Genomic DNA, 16266 nt, shown 5'->3' with positions numbered 1-16266 from the left:
CTCAAATAAAATCCTGCAATACCACACTGGAATGACTTAACAAGCCAACTATCCTTTATTTCAATGCTAAAATTTAAACCATATGTATGTTTTGCTACATAAATATGATCTAAAAGAGTGTGATATTAAAGAAAAGTAAGTAACTGGTGTAACTAAAAAATAAAATGTAGCTTTCCCTTGTTAAATTTGTTAAATATTTTTATTAAAACTACTGAGAAAAGAAAATTCACATTTTTGATTAAAATAAGGAGATAAAAATGCAATGTGCTGTTTTTTTGCATGTGCCAAATTTGCTTTTAATTCTTGATATTAATATCTAACACAATGCTAACAACATCATCTAAGTTGTTGACTTTCACTTCTCTTGTATTTCACATGTATAATATTCCCCAAAGGACAGCCATAGCAAAGAACAGAACATTAGCACAATGCAAATTGAGTTGAACTATGACTTAGACCCCAGAGCACAGGAGAGTGAGGGATTGAAGAATAAGTGAACGCTTGTGCCTCTTTTCAGCACTCTGCAACTCTGGAGCCTGGGAACTTCAGCAGCTTGGCCGGGCTCTGAGAAATATCCTGAGCTGTAATGTAAACATGCCTGAACTCTGATCTAGCATGGCCCTTCCCCCTCCCAGTTTAACCCAGCATTCTGTGTAAGGGGTTTGCCAGTGACATCAGGAGCCCACTTACTCAGTTCCACAAGAGGGTAATGACCCTGGTGAGAATAGACTCTTGCTGAAAATATAGCTGTTTTGCTATATAAGCAACTGTTGCTTAGCAAACGAGTGAGTTTCGTTCTTTTAGTTCAGCTTCAAATGATTCCATCCAATAAACAGACTTCGTTTTAAACCTATCAAGTATTTTAAGGCTAGACTAAAGAGTTTCAGCAAGGTGAAGAAGAACATATTGTGTTAAGCTGATAACATAAATGGACTTCCACACCCAGTTCACTCATAGCAGCTGAGATAATCAGATCTGTTTACAACAGAAGCTAGAACAAGTCCAGGAAACTCTGACATATCAGGTGGCTGATTGTCAGATAAGTGTGAGAACAGTTGTAGATAAGCTCCTGTTTATCCAAACACAGAAGTGTCGACAACAAAAGCATCACACTTGTTAAAGTTTGCTCAAAATGTAACTTCCAAAAACAAATGCTAATATTGCTAGGTTAAAGAATACTCTTTTATTTTTAAGCCTTGTTCTGTTGTAAACAAGGTAACAAACTACTGCTTGTGTTTCGCTTTGAATGCAATTCCTCCCCTCAATTCACTTTCAGTGCACTGCACATGAAATACACCTGAACAAGCTTGTTCCCACAGGGTTCCAGTTTCAGCACTGGGTAGCAAAGTATTGGTGGAAAGACACTCAGAGGCATTACCCCCAACCCCCTCTCCCCCCCACTCACACAATCCTACCCTCCCTTCAATTAAGTCAAGCAGGAAAAACTTGACAAACCTCAAAGAGCTCTCTCAGCAGAAGAAATCACATCAGGCATGAACGGATACCTCTACAAGGCCCCTCTGAAGATACAAAAGCACATAAACATGGTCCTTGCCTGCTAAGTGATTGCCCTAAGCTGGATACTTACTCTTATGTCTAGATTCTAGATGATGAAAAGCTATGAAATATTTGTTTTCATGTGGATTTAATAGCTACAACGGAGCACTAATATATTAGTCCTTCTAAAATTCCCCAATGACTTCAACAGCATAGATGAGATTTTTTGTATCCCGAGGTCGGCATAATGCTTGAAATTTAAACAATGTGTTGGTAACAACTGGGAGCATGCTGAAAGCAGAACTCAACAACAAAGGGATACAGTGGGGACTCTCTAATCCAAACCCTTTGGGAATGGAGGTATTTCGACTCAGTGAAATGTTCACTTGCATGAACACAGTCAGTACCGCGGTAATTTATATTCAGAACATGGAACGAGTATCTACACAAATTCACAAGGGTCTATTGCAGAGTCTAATTTGCTGTTGACATATCAACAAGAAAAATTAAAACAACTATCAAAATGAGATCCGAAAATAGGGCAAAGTGCAGTTTATGTGAATGCATTATATTGCAAGCTATATTTTTGAATAAATATAAACATAAAAGCTGCACCAGGGCTGGGGTTAAAAGGGTGGCTCATGGTGGCTCCGTTATATGCAGGGAACGATATTGGTTTGATTACAGAAGGAAAACAGCAAGTTTGGAGGTTTTGAAAGATGAACAGTGTTTTGCACCACTGCCACTGTTCAACTTCTTTGCTTTACAAACTGCCAACAAAGGATATGTGAGATGCTGGTATTTACTTCTGTGACTAAGCAAAATTAAACATATTTACTGTTGTAATCAGACTGTATTTTATTAGTGCCATTATCTTGCTGTTAAATCTTGCATGGCTACACTATTATTATGGGGAGCTGAGTCTTCTAATGCATGTTTATTGACATAGGAGGTCTGTACACTAAGATTATTATAACAATCTGATTTTTTTTCTTCATGTGCATTTATTTAGCTTTGATATCTAATAAAATTTACTGATTTCAACTGTTGGACTCCCCCCCAAAAAAAAAAAAAAATTTCCTAGAAACCCCCTTTGGTGCACCAAACTGTGAATGCTGCAAAAAATATCCATTTAATAGTAAGATGAGACTGTGGGGGAAATGTGTCTGTTCTGAAACTTATGGGAAAACACTGACAATTTCTGCTTAATAGATTATTTAAGCACATATGAAAAAATTACCATGGATTAGTTTTCTCTTAAATAAAATGTTCTAATTGAGTGAGATCCACACGTGACGTCACAGCCATTTCTGTAATGTGAAATTAAGCAATAGTAAACACTTATACTGACTTATTATTCATTACTACTCTAAAGATAAATTAGTAGATTCAACACAACAAAATATATGCCACCAAGGAGCTGATTTTGCAAGGGTGATGCTTATTATATATATATATAAAATTTCTACACTGTTTGGATGGTGACTGAAGGTAAAGATGTTACCTTGCAAGCTCTTCTTGACACCAGGGGCCACTTCCAAGGACAGGAAGCACATGTCTATGGAGGAAAGGCTTTTAACCAGCAATGGTTCCATTACAAATAAAGGATACATTTATCCTAAAAGGTCAGACATTTATGAACCTCGAACAGCAACCTGGCCTACCTGGACTTTGAATGGAGCATGTTCTTCTGAGCATGTACACACTTACATTGAATCAACCATTGAAAAGGATGAGATGGATTTAGTACATGATTTCTGCAGCACTCTTCAAAGACAGGCACTGCCTTCCATAGGCTGCTGAATAAAACATAAGGACGCGTGCGGCAGAGTGGGTTTTGTTTGTGTGTGTATTTGTGTGTCAGTGAGTGTGAGTGGAAGTATGTAGGAGAAGGGGAGTGGGATGAGATAGCGAGAGTGAAGTTTGCTTAAGACACTGCTCCTAGAGATGCTGCATAACCCATGAGCCATAAATTTCTTTAATCTGACACACATCCTGGCTGCCCCGCTAGGTATTTGGAAACTTCTGTCTTTCTTTATCGATAATGTTTTTTTGTTTTTCTTATTATTATTTTTATCTTCTGTGTGCCCTCTGGTAGCATGGAACTGGATAACAAAGTATAAATTAGTCCAGAAAAGAATAAAAGTGTGCTCATTTAAAGAGTAGAAGGCGCTGCAAATGTTGCCAGGTACAGAGATGTCCTAGATTTACATGCAACTATTTCCAGCACGTTGCTGCTGCATAATACCAAGATTTGGTGAGCCCTCTCTAGTTTTTAAATCTAATTCTACTTGATTTTTCCCCCTGTTTTAACACATCATCTAATCAATGGGAAGCATAAAGAAATTTTCAGTTACTCATTTATGGTAATAGCCAGGTCATGGTAACAAAAACAAGTTGAATTCTGACCAAACTCTGAAAACCTCTTAAAAATTACAAGTTTTTACCTTTCTCTCTCACACTAAAGGAAGTAGGAAAGGGATCTGATACATATGCCAAACGCGAAAGTCTCTTTTTGTTTGTTCCTCATAACTTCCCATCTTTACCATTACAAATATCACCTTCTTCTCTATATCTGCACTGAACAACTTAAAGTGATTTGGTTGAAATGTTCACTGCTCTTCACAATTATCTGATACACTAGCAACTTACACTCAGCTCACTCAGCTTTTACTGCATCTGTTGTCATAAAAACCTGAGTGTCTCATAGGGCCTTTCTGGGAAAAATCCACTGCTGCACAGGAAGTGATGCATGTTTTCTGGCATTAACAAGATTATTTGAAGCTGGGTAGTCAGCAGCAGCTACCATGGCTCAACACACCAGATAGAGCAAGCAAAAAACCAAAAACAAAATACTACTAGATCTCCTGGAGGCAGTGACAAATCCACTACAAAAACTGCTTAGCACTTAACACAAAATTGGATGTCTTGGACATCCACTTAAAATTTAATTTGACATATCCAGACATCATCATGCTAGAACTAGGGATGTGCTGAATATCTTGACATCATGACACTGTAAGATATTAAAATCTGCATTTTCAATAAATACACTCACAAAATCAAAGGGATTAATAAGTAAAGCTCCTCTGAGAAATGACACTCATCTGTGAACTTTCTTTGTGCCACTTAGAAATCCGGTGTCTCCATAGTCTGTTAGAAAAGGAACTTGTTGACGCTTGTATCCCGCTCTCCCTTGAGGACACAGCAATCACGATCACAAAATGTATAAGTTGTTTAGAATGTTTATAAGCTGATGTTATCCTAAAATATTACCGCAGACTTTAATCTCACGCACAATTTAACCAAAAGATGATACAGTAGCTAATAACTACAAATATAACTACAAATGTCCTAGATTAATACCACCCCCCCCCCAAATGAGAAGCCACAGCATTAGCCTTGTTTGACATTAACATACCACATCCCACTTCCTTGAGGACAAGATGTGCCTAAGTACCTCTACTTAGTGCTGAAAATTTATGAACGGTGCTCTGGAGTGTCCAGAACATAGTGTTACATGTCTCAACTTTTATTGCATAAGACAGTAAATCTGACTGTTTGACTGTAAAAAGGCTGTTTTAATGTTTTTCTATGCAAAAATGTGGGGATCTCTTCTGTACAAGAAGAAACAGGACATAAACCTATATATGAATAGGTCATACGTTTGAAAAGACATTACTGCCTTGATTAATCGGGAAACATTTGAGCATATCAAACTCAGTAATACAAGTATATATCACTTTCAACTCATTCTTTCTTTGTTAGATTAAGCTTTTACATCAACCCAAAATCTTTGAATTCCAAAACCTTTTAATCCTCCAAGTTTTTTAGCATTTGAACAATAAAAAGGTACGTTACTAATTTGTTAAATAAATAACATAACTACTCAGTAAGCACCCCACTGACTAAACTGCTTTGTCTATCTTTTAAGAGCATGATGACAATTCTAAAGATATGTCTTTCTTGTAGCAACAAAAAAAAAAATGTAATAATAGAACATTTTTAATATATTTATATGTATTAACACATAAGTAGAATTGAACCACAAGTTGGACGGATGACTAATCCCAAATAGAAAGAGGAGATTAACAGATGGCTTTACTACAGTATATGGAGGTCTATCTTAATGTCTTTTAATCAGAGCACTATGAGATGCTCAACTCATCTAGCAGCTAACGGTCTGCACAATGAGACAAGCGTAATCACATCAGGCTTAAAGTGTAGCCATGCTGTCAATAAACAGCACCCACAGAATTTCCATTCTGCTCTGCAGGGGACTTAAAGTAATTCACCATTCAGACCAACTGGCAGCAAGCTATTTCTAAAAGAAGACTGTAACCTATCCATGACAACATGGAAGTGATCTGTGGGATGAACACGGATCCCTTTCTGCATCCACAGAGTTGGGTAGAGCTGTGGGCTTCACAGTGGGTGGCCTCCATGGACCTGGGCTAATTGTTTCACATCACTGCCGAGCCAGGCTGAGATCAGACCACCGGCATCTGATTCAGGCTGTTCAACAGCCAAACAGGGTATGCCAGGAAACACAGCACACACCCCACCCCACATTCACACACATGCACACACTATCCACTCCATCATACATGACCACAAATAAGTGCAAGGTATTCCTTTTCTGTGGGATTTTTTTTAGCAAGCTGTCAATCTGCTTACTGTCAATCTGCTTACCCAGAAGTTGTAGTCTTGTGACAATATTTAAGCTTTCGCAACTCAATAAATTATAAACTCGTAAATTTTAATTCTGACCCATGTAGTAGTGCACTAGTAAATAGGCGAGAAACAATTTCGCTGCAAAACCTTCAATTGGCATTAGTGATATCCTAGATGATGCACTAAGTCAAAAGCGCAGTGTTACACAAGCATTTGCGCAAAAGCTACATTAGTTCAAAGCCTAAGAGACCAAACAAAATTTTGATTAGTATTTTTTCTCCTTTCCTGTCCTATTAATCACTCTGCAATCCTTCAGCCTCTTTGAGGGGGTGACGATCTTCAAGTTAAGAACATCATGAAAAGTGCAAACAACCAGTCTTTCCAACCTCTACCCAGCATTCCAATAATCCCTCATGTTTGCCATTTTCATAGTAAAAAGGGTTTCCCTGAGAGCGGAAATTAGTTTCCTTTCCAAGCTTTAAAAATGTCCAAATGACATGGTTTCTCATACCCTCTTTATCTTGTAAAATAAATGTCATACATTTAAAAGTCCAAACAACTACAACTGCCAATTTTTATTCAGTTTGCCAAGGCAATTGTGCCAAATTAGCACACAAAGCCAAAATAATATTTTGGGAATTTGCCTTTATTACAGGGCTCACAGTACACAGTCACGGAAAATTGATAGATAACCAGAAGTCATTGGCTAGAGCTGGCTGTGGTTACATGATTTATGTTTCAAACCACTAACTGACCAGTATGACTAAGGCTACAGTTTTTACAAAAAACCTGTATGGCAGACAAACAAGGTCACAAGTGCTTAAAATAATAGGAAAACAGCTCAGCATATGAGCACTTTGTGTGCATGCTGCTCTATGAGTATACTTCCCAGATCTGTCACTACAAGACTGAGTAATAACAAAATCCTCCCTGTGCACATAGCACTGTTAATCACCAGGCATCCTTCGCCTACTGCATTTTCAAGGCCTGTTTGACTTAAAGTAAACACATGCAGGAAATGTATTCAGTGGCTCTAAACATTTATATGGGGACCTTGTGGTTCAAACAGTTTCATGGCCGGCAAATCTATCAAGAAGGTGCTTAGTGAGCCATTTGTTAAACACATGATAATATAACATGGCATTACATGGCATGCTAGTATGCTTCGAGGCTGTATGGTTGTTTGTTAAGCCTTTCATTTTTGTGCTCACTATCTGTATCGTTGACAGACAATGTAAGATGATTGTTGGATCCTGATCTGATGAAACTGAATGTCTGTTCATTGTAATATGGGGCTAATGTTTTGTAAGCTCTACTGTGTGACCTATTTCTGTGCTGAATACATTTTCTGATACAGGTATGAAGGGAACAATTGGAAAACTGGCCATGAAAAGAAACAATCTAAAATATGAATATCCAAAAGCTTTCAATGAGTTCATCCACGCATTAAGGAAAACGATTTTCCGAGTCGATAAGTATGCTCTCGTCTCTTCCTTCAAATTTCTCCAATTTCATCTAAAAGAATATCCTTTGTTAATCTGGTCTCAATGAGCACTGTTGTTAAGTGCTGCTGCTCACTCTGCACTCCCAAGCAGTCATAATCCATTGTGTTGTTTGCCCCTAACTCAGTATACATTTCCATTGCAAATTCCAATGTGAACACTCAATAACACGCACAGATGTGGTCATTTGAGATGTCTTACTTTTTAATTCTGAAGAATGAATTATGGTGAACTCTGCAGAACCCCCATACATATTTGAAGCAGCTTTCAGTTATTATAGCCAAAGATGATAATGAATAAAAAAATAAAAAAAATGGTGGCAAGAGTTATAAGGATATATATAGACTGTATACATGCAACATACTGGCATTAAACAGGATTTCTGCAAGAGCTGCTGTTGTGCTTCACCCGATCATTATACGTTGCGAAAACATTAACCTCAGGGTTGATATAAACATGTATGCCAGGACTTCATTTCCTCCTCACTATCTTGCTGCACTCATCAGTTTTAAATAGAACATGTTACTCCAGAGTCAAGATCAGTAAAAATGAAACGGTACATGATAATGATGTACCCTGACCTCTTTTAGACAGCCAGTATAATCCATGAAGTTGTGTCTTGTCTCTCATCGTGTTCCACTGCCATGGCTCTACCGATCAGCATGAAAATGTAAAAGCTGAGAGGTAAACTGCATTTTAAACTAACTCTATAAACCACAGAGAATCTGCTTTTCTTGTACGTGAAACATTAATGCATTTTATATTTTCGTTGGTAAAAAATAAAATATATGTATGAAATATTGTTTATTTCACCACATCTAGAAAAAGAATGTCTGCAAGCTTTCAACCTTTGACATTATTGCTTGGGAAGTAATAGGCTAGACGCTAAACTCCCCCATGCCCAGTGAAAGAAAACAACTAAATAAATCTCACATCTCAGTGACTGCTCCCTTAACAGATGCCATACAGGAAGTCAGTCCTATCAGCACTACCAGGCACACAGAAAGCACAGTTAAGTTTTCCTATCCTGCCTACCTATGTCCTTTGTGAAGCTTTGCTGTTAGGGGAGAAAACACTGTCCTGTACTCTCAGTGGCACACAAGGTCATGCAACTACTCAGTTCTCAATCTCAACAGAATAACTCAGAAACAAAAACAATTTTAAAAAATGACATAACAGTGCATATTAAATGGGTTAAACAAACCACAAAATGCATCCGCATCCCTCTGTTTGGATCAGCTGCATGGTTGTTATGTTGTCAAGGTTTGCAGTAAATGCAAAACATCCCCATGGCCCAATGACCCCAAAACCATTTCCTCAAAATGGATTGCTTTGCAAACAAGCGTAACGCTTCTGTATCATGTCATCTACCTTAAGGGCCCCCTTAATCAGGAACTTAGAGTTTTAGAACATTTCCTGACTGTTTTTGACATGCATTTGGCTGCCATCTAAGTTTGGAAAAAGCTTGGACTTTTTGTTCATGGATAGTGACAGCAGCGTTATCAATGTAGAAACATTTATCGATCCATTATCGCCAAGGAAAGCTCCCAGCTGATTTTTCACATAGCAAAAAAAAAAAAAAAATCTCAGTCTCAATGTTGTGGTCCTTGAGAATGGCCATAACTTTAGGCGTTTCACCCCCATTACAACATACTGGTACCCTCATCATTGTTATCAATTTTGTCATCGCTGCCACAAGCTTGATTGTAATAGTCCTAATTATTTATGTTAAAAAACAAACAACACAACAATATCGGCAGTCTAAGGAGCCTGGAAAGAAAAGCGTCTGGATTTCTTTAGGTTTTCTTAAAGAGGTGTTTCTGGATGCTGAGGATGCCAATGTTCACATTTTGGACAGAGAAGACAGGTGGTTTGAAAGAGGAGTGAAAGAAGCCACTGTGAACGGCCATCTTTGAATGTAGGCGCTGGCTTACCACACCAACTGTCTGCCATCTATAATCCAGTTTTGAGATCCCTTCCCAGACGCCTTAATGCCCACTCACATCCTGGGCCATTTGACCTCAGTAAATCACATGATAGGGTGGGGCTAGGTTTCACATTGGGTTCACCGGAAACATTGGCTGATTGTGGCCCACACCCGTTTTCACACCTTGGCTTGTGTGATTAGGTAGAAGATCAATAGGCGCTCCATGACCCTCTTGGGGACACTCCCGTAGGGCTTAAAATCTGGGACAATCCACCAGTTGCTCTTAGAACTGATGAAGCTTCTCGGATGAGAGGTGAATGTCTTCAAAGAAACTTAAAGAAAGATGCTTTTCTTTCCAAGCTCCATAGACTACGATGACCTGGATGACTGAGAACCTTGACAGACAACATTAACAGCAACTCACCGCTATGCGTGTGGGGATCTTCTGCTCGCCATCTGACCCCTTTTGCTCTCCGTTAGCCCTGCTGTAGTCTGGGGGTTGCTGGTTCGATCCCCGGCTACCTTTTGCTTTACGGTTCCCAGGACCTTGGTGGACTATGCTGAGCAGCTGAAGCGTACTCTCGTGCTCCCGGTCTGTGCTCTCGGCCTGACCTCGCTGATAGCGGTCCGCGCAGGTAGAATGGTGCCTCCTGCACGTCTCTAACCGGGCGCGTAAACGCTCAACTATGGCGTTGTGCAGCTGTGGCACTGTGGAGCTCCTTGAGCTGGCCACCACCGGCCCGTTGCTGACCCCACCGGGCATAGCTCCTAAACCAACACCCAACATGGGTACGTATGTCCCTGCAGCAGACTGAGCGGGGGTCGCTTCTCCCATGCCCGCAGGTCCCTGATAAGTTTATAGACTGAGGTCCACTGTGCTTACAGTGGACCACAGAACGGGCATGGAAGAAAACAAGAAAACGTACTGAAGACTTCCAATGATCCCATGTGAAAAAGAAAAATACTTGGCTGTAGTCTCTGGAGAGGAGTCACTATGGCCTATGATATGTGTTGAAATGTGAGCGAATTATCTTGTCAAACTGGGACTATGATGTTATATGATATTAAAGATTAAGATACGCTCCATATAAAATCATGCTATGCTCCACGTGGATAAAAAACATGCATTAAAAGTCTCAAAGTTACAGAATTGTAGTAGTTTTTCCTCGGGGGATAGGCTCTGTCAGCTTATAATTAAACGTGAAATGATTAACATGAAAGGCTCCGCAGCTGGAATGAATCCGCTCTTGCTTAACGACTGGAGCTCTGCTCACAGATAAATAGGTTATATTCAATATGAATCCCTTAGATAATTCAAACCCACGGCACGCACAACTTCGGTTTCACTGGTGGTACATTCCGAGTAGCTACATTTTCAGCCTACTTTATCTAAATATTGTATCACTCTCGTTAACGCCAAGTCCAAGAGTACACTATCGACTATAAATTGAGTGAGAGCGACCGGCTGCAAAAATAGAAGAACCAACAAACACACGAAATCCACTAAACTTCAAGACTCACGGCATTTTTTTTTTGTTTGTTTCGAAATGAGTCCTTTTCTTTGTTGCTTTCCTTTCAATCCGGATAGGAATCTGGTTGCAAACAAGTAAAAAAAAAAAACCCAAAAAACCCAGACCCCCTAAACGCAGGCAGTCGTCGCAGAAGCCGACTGAAATCCGTCTCAAATAGTCCATTGACAATCGTTTGTCCGTGTGGTACACGAAGGCAATAGCGGAGCTACTTACACAGACCCTTATTGTACGAACATTCTGCTTTTGACATGAACTCGTATGGTTAAAAAAAGGGGGGGTCCAGTGGCACACTCTAGTGGAGAAAAGCCTGAACTTGTCTTGCAAGGCGTGAACGGTGAGACGGAGGGAATCTTATTAATGTATTTTAAATTTGAACACTGTTGTCTAACCGAAGGAGCAGTGAAGGGTCAACCTGGCACCGCTGTTCTGTTTGCCACCTGGTCAAGCTAATCAACTAACGAACATTTACTCATCCTGTATTTAAAGACACAAATGAAAAACATATTTAGATAATTAACTAAAGCATGAAAAGAATAGTTAAATCCAGAAGTATTCTTTGATCTTTTTTTGAGTTAACACGCAGAGTAACTAACCAAGCGAGCCTACAGAACCGCTCAAATGAGCTGATTGGCTGCTGACATGTTCCTATACTGTTGTCTTATGTGTCTAGCCCGCTATGCCTCAAATCTTTGGTAACTTTCAGCTTTCTGTAAATCTTAAAAGTTGGGTAAATGTACTCAGTAGCTTTCAAATATAACAATCACAAAAGTGCATTCGACTATATTTGTTTTGATTTTACACCTTCTCAAAGCAATTTATTGCCCTTTCATTCATTAACCGGCTGTTGTTTGAAGTTAATCGTATCTGGTTCAGGGGAACGAGATATAGGAGATTAAGATACAGCCACAGAATCACGCAGAAACTCGCTCACACAGGATGCATGTTTCTGTAAAGCAGAAGGAAGCTGCTTGAGCACCCAGAGGAAAACCACACAAATATGGGGAGATCGTGCGAAGTCCACACAGAGTTCAAGAAGAAATCAATTCCGTTCAACACTGAAGCCTTTTCCAAGTGTAATTAGTATAATAAATTAACTATTTGTCTTTGGGGCTGCTTTGATAGCGGCAGACTGTAAGACTAGCGGCCACCAACTTGTTAACCCATACGCATATGATTAAAACCTAAAACGCTCTCACGAATCTGCCAACCCACACTCTCCCCTCCCTTTTAGGCCCTTCTTTATGATGGATATTTCATTACCTATATGTATAGATGCCTCCCTCAGTCGTTCAGTTAACCAATCTTCATCAGGGTCTTGGCTGACTAAGAAATGTTTTGCTTATTAATCATTTTTATTCTCTTTATGGGAAATGGCATGGCCACCCAGTGGTCATTACTGGAAAATGATCCTGAAGCATAATAACAGTCATTATTTAATAAGTAGCAGGCTTATTAAATGACGAGGAATCCTGTAGAAACCCTTTAAAAAATATCTGTATTTCAGTACGATAATCTGCATTTTCCAATTTGGTTCTAAATGCATCTTTGGGCATAACCCAAAGGAGCTTGTCATCTAATGTTTTATTAGTACTTGACTGCAGCTGCTTTCTTTAACAACAGAGGGCAGCATACATTTAACGTCTGTATATTCTGTTTTGGAAGATGTTCTAAGGTATTTTATTTTGGTATTACTAGCAATTCAAGATGCTAGTGGAGATAGTGGCACACACAAAAGGAGGTAAAGCTGGAGGTGTGAGAGTTGAAGATGCTAATTTCATTGGGAGTGACCAAGCTGGACTGGACTTTTACAGTGAAAGGATAGTGGACATATTGGACAAAGGACATTGAAGATGGAGCTGCCAGGGGGGAGGAAACAAGGAAGAGGACAGAGGTGGTTCAGGGAAGCAGTGAAAGTGGACATGCAGGCAGTTGGTGTGATAGCAGAGATAAGCTGAGATGGAGACAGATGATCTGCTGTGGTGACCTCCTAAAGGGAGCAGCCACAGTTTACTGTGTGTGGACAGTAAGATCTCCACCACTATGTTCAGTTTACAACTAAAGGAGAAAGTGTGGTTGAAAGATGAGGTTTACATTTAAAGAACTTTAACACCAAACTTTCACTTCTTGCTTTATTCTACGTCCACATTGTAAGCCTACCATTATACAGGAATAACAAAGTATTGTATTTTTGTGTATTCCAATTTAACTGTACCACAATACCACTGTCATTGTTTTTCTCATATTGCTTCAAAATCAAGACAGTTTGTATACATCAGTGTTAGTAGAGAGAAGATTCCTTGTTTGATGGTTGTTGTTTTTTTCTTTCTTTCCTTCTTTCTTTTTTTTACTATTATCAACTAAAAAAAAAAACCACACACATACAATAAATTAATAAATTAACACAAGCAATCTGCCTTACAGTAGTAGTAATAATAGTGGTTAAAAAATCTTTACAAGTACAGTACGTCAACTCAGTGACAGCCTGACAGTAGATCTGAACAGTGTTTTCAACCCAGTCAGGCTGTCATTTAACATACTACAGCTTACAATCTACCACAACACATACACAACTCTTCTGCTTACACATGATCTCTCTAGATAATAAATTACACATCCATTTCATTAAAAAAAAAAAACCAAACAAACAGACAGGGAGACAGGCTTTTCTTCACTCTTTCCTTTCCTCTCTTGCTCTTTGTGAATCACAATTCACCTGGGATTTGCCAGTCCAACTTACACTGGCAGCCTTTGCCTTTTTATGATTAGATCATACAAAAATGAAATTTGGTAATTTAAAAAAGAATAATACACTAAACAAACGTAGTTTACTTTAGCCTGTTCCTGTCATAATGCATAACACTTGCTTACATGTATCAGTAAAAAATAATGATTAAAAAGAATATAAAAAAGCTGTAAAAATGGTAGAAAAACATTAAGAAGTAAATCTTAATGAAATAATCCATACCATCTAGCACTCCATGGCCACGCTATTCTTATTAAGGTCAAAAATGGATTCTGTGGTTCCAGCCCACAATGAAATACTGAACTTGAGTTGAACTAGAAACTGATCATTCAGTTGTCCTTACTATAATATGATTCTTCCTGTTTATTCTAAGAATATTGTGAAAATTTCTTCAAGGCAAAATGTACGGTCTAAACCGAAATGAAAATATAAGGCAAATTGATCAACAAAAGAAATTTAGTAAACAATATTTCACGACTGTTTTATAGTGACTACGATCACTGGCAAATATCCACTGTGGTAGATTTCCTTTGCATTTAAAGCACTATGTTACATTATTGTAGTGCTCTTTATGCCTTGTACAAGTGTATCAAATTTCTAACAGTCAAAAAGATGCACTGCAATATGTATATCTATTAATAATTTACATACAGGAACAAAAGTACTCCTCAGGGACAAAGCTGTAGTGTGTGGCATTTCAAAGCCCAAAGAGAGAAATCAGTGAATGGAGAGTTCTGGAAAACAGAAATATGCTACTCTTTATCTACTAGACTTTTGTTAATGGTCTCTAGAGAGACAGAGTACGTGCAAACTACACCTCTTGTCTTATTTCTATTTTTTAATCAGCACAACACAATAATTTTGGGTTTGTTTTTTTTTCAGTGCACGTTTACATTGCAAATCCATTTGAATCTTAACTCAAGTGAAATGACCACTGAAATCAAACGTAACGAGGTTTTGTCATCTTGCCTTTCCCATCTTCTTCATGTCGTAGATTTGGATGTAACCAACTTTGTTCCTGCATTGAAATAATTGGCCTGCCATCATGCCTGACAGCTTTTAAATATAGTTTGGGCTCATATTTAATAGAAACCCAGGCAACAGTCATGTATGGTTATCATTAGGGGTTCTGACACAAGCCTTTGCATATTTGTATGGCTATATTTTTTTCCTCTCCTCTTACCAGACATGCACTGTTAAGCTGAAATGATTGCCCGCAGTGAAAATAATCTCTTCACTGCTTCTGCAAGACTCAGCACAAATGATAGATTAAAGTGAAAAGAGAAAGTCAGCCTGCATGCCAAAATTGAAGTGCATCTTGGCATTCCTGAGACCAGCAAGCATACTCTTACAGTATATTAATATGGTTATTGACCAGTTAGCCTCTGTTGCTCTTAATGGCAAAGACAAAATAAACTGCCAACTAGATGCAAACAAAATTAACTTCTGCAGAGGGTTGAATGGAACAGTGATCAAACAGTGCATTTATAAATAACAGTTTGACAGTAAGGATGATATTATTAATTATCTATTCACTGTTCTAACAGTCTGTGTGAGGAGCTTTGGCAGGGAACTTCACCTGTATGGCCTGATATTCTGCATGCTTGCAGTACACTCTAGTAATAATCATCACAAAGAACAGGCATAAATTAGTTATGGCTTTAGGCCCAAATATTTTAGTTTTAAGCAAGCTCATCCAGTATCCATGGTAATGGTGGCAGAAACTTGACACTGGAGATGGCTGACCTAAAGTGCCCCTATTATGCTTTAAGTTTTTCCTCAACTCTCTAATCTGTTACGCAGCCTTTTGTTCATGTAAGAGGTCTGGAAACTTTCAAAGGCCAAACTTTCACGTGTGGCCAAATGAAAGCAAAATCTCTGCTGCTGTAATGTCTCAAATACATTCTTTACACTCCAGGCTTTTTTCTGTATTGCTACTTAGTTATGTCACTGTGACACAATGTCATGAAGTTTATGCAGTCGGTTGGTTTGACATGCTCACTAACAAAGAATGAGGAGCAGCCTTAATTCAATTTAGATGTAGTCAGTTGCTTTATTTTCAATTAAAGTCACTTCTACGAACTCTATAATTCCTTTGCTGTGAGGAACACACACCTAATGCTCTGCTGTCGAGTCTTCGGGCACTCCCTGGATCTGAGGAAGTGACCAAGTAAAGTACTTTTAGTTTTCCATAGCAATGTCCCCACAACAATAGGAATATCCTTAAATCTTTAGTGTTAGCATTATGCTAATGTGGCTAACTTCACCATCTGTTAGCTTCCCTCCTATAAAAGGAGCAGCTGCAGCAGAATTATGTGAATGTGTGGTGTCTTTCTAACATGTCTAATGCTTTATGCTTGCAATCTGCAGGCCTTTGAATAAAATGCTACA

At 38.7% G+C, this 16266-nt stretch overlaps 1 protein-coding gene across 1 annotated transcript in view; it reads right to left on the bottom strand.

Moving 5' to 3' along the window:
- Positions 1-11621, bottom strand: part of zmp:0000001236 (mastermind-like protein 2) — a 36921-nt gene extending 25300 nt beyond the window's left edge. The window contains exon 1 of the mRNA XM_005926537.3: positions 10025-11621. Within this exon, the coding sequence (XP_005926599.1) occupies positions 10025-10435 (411 nt within the window). The 5' untranslated portion in view covers positions 10436-11621. The remainder of the gene's footprint in view (positions 1-10024) is intronic.
- Between the last annotated feature and the right edge of the window lie 4645 nt (positions 11622-16266).

This window comes from Haplochromis burtoni, unplaced genomic scaffold (genome assembly GCF_018398535.1).
Source record: "Haplochromis burtoni strain Fernald_Lab_line unplaced genomic scaffold, NCSU_Asbu1 Contig_36, whole genome shotgun sequence".
Classification (NCBI taxonomy): domain Eukaryota; kingdom Metazoa; phylum Chordata; class Actinopteri; order Cichliformes; family Cichlidae; genus Haplochromis; species Haplochromis burtoni.
Note: the sequence above shows the minus strand (reverse complement) of the source record. Positions and strands in the feature narration are given on the sequence as shown.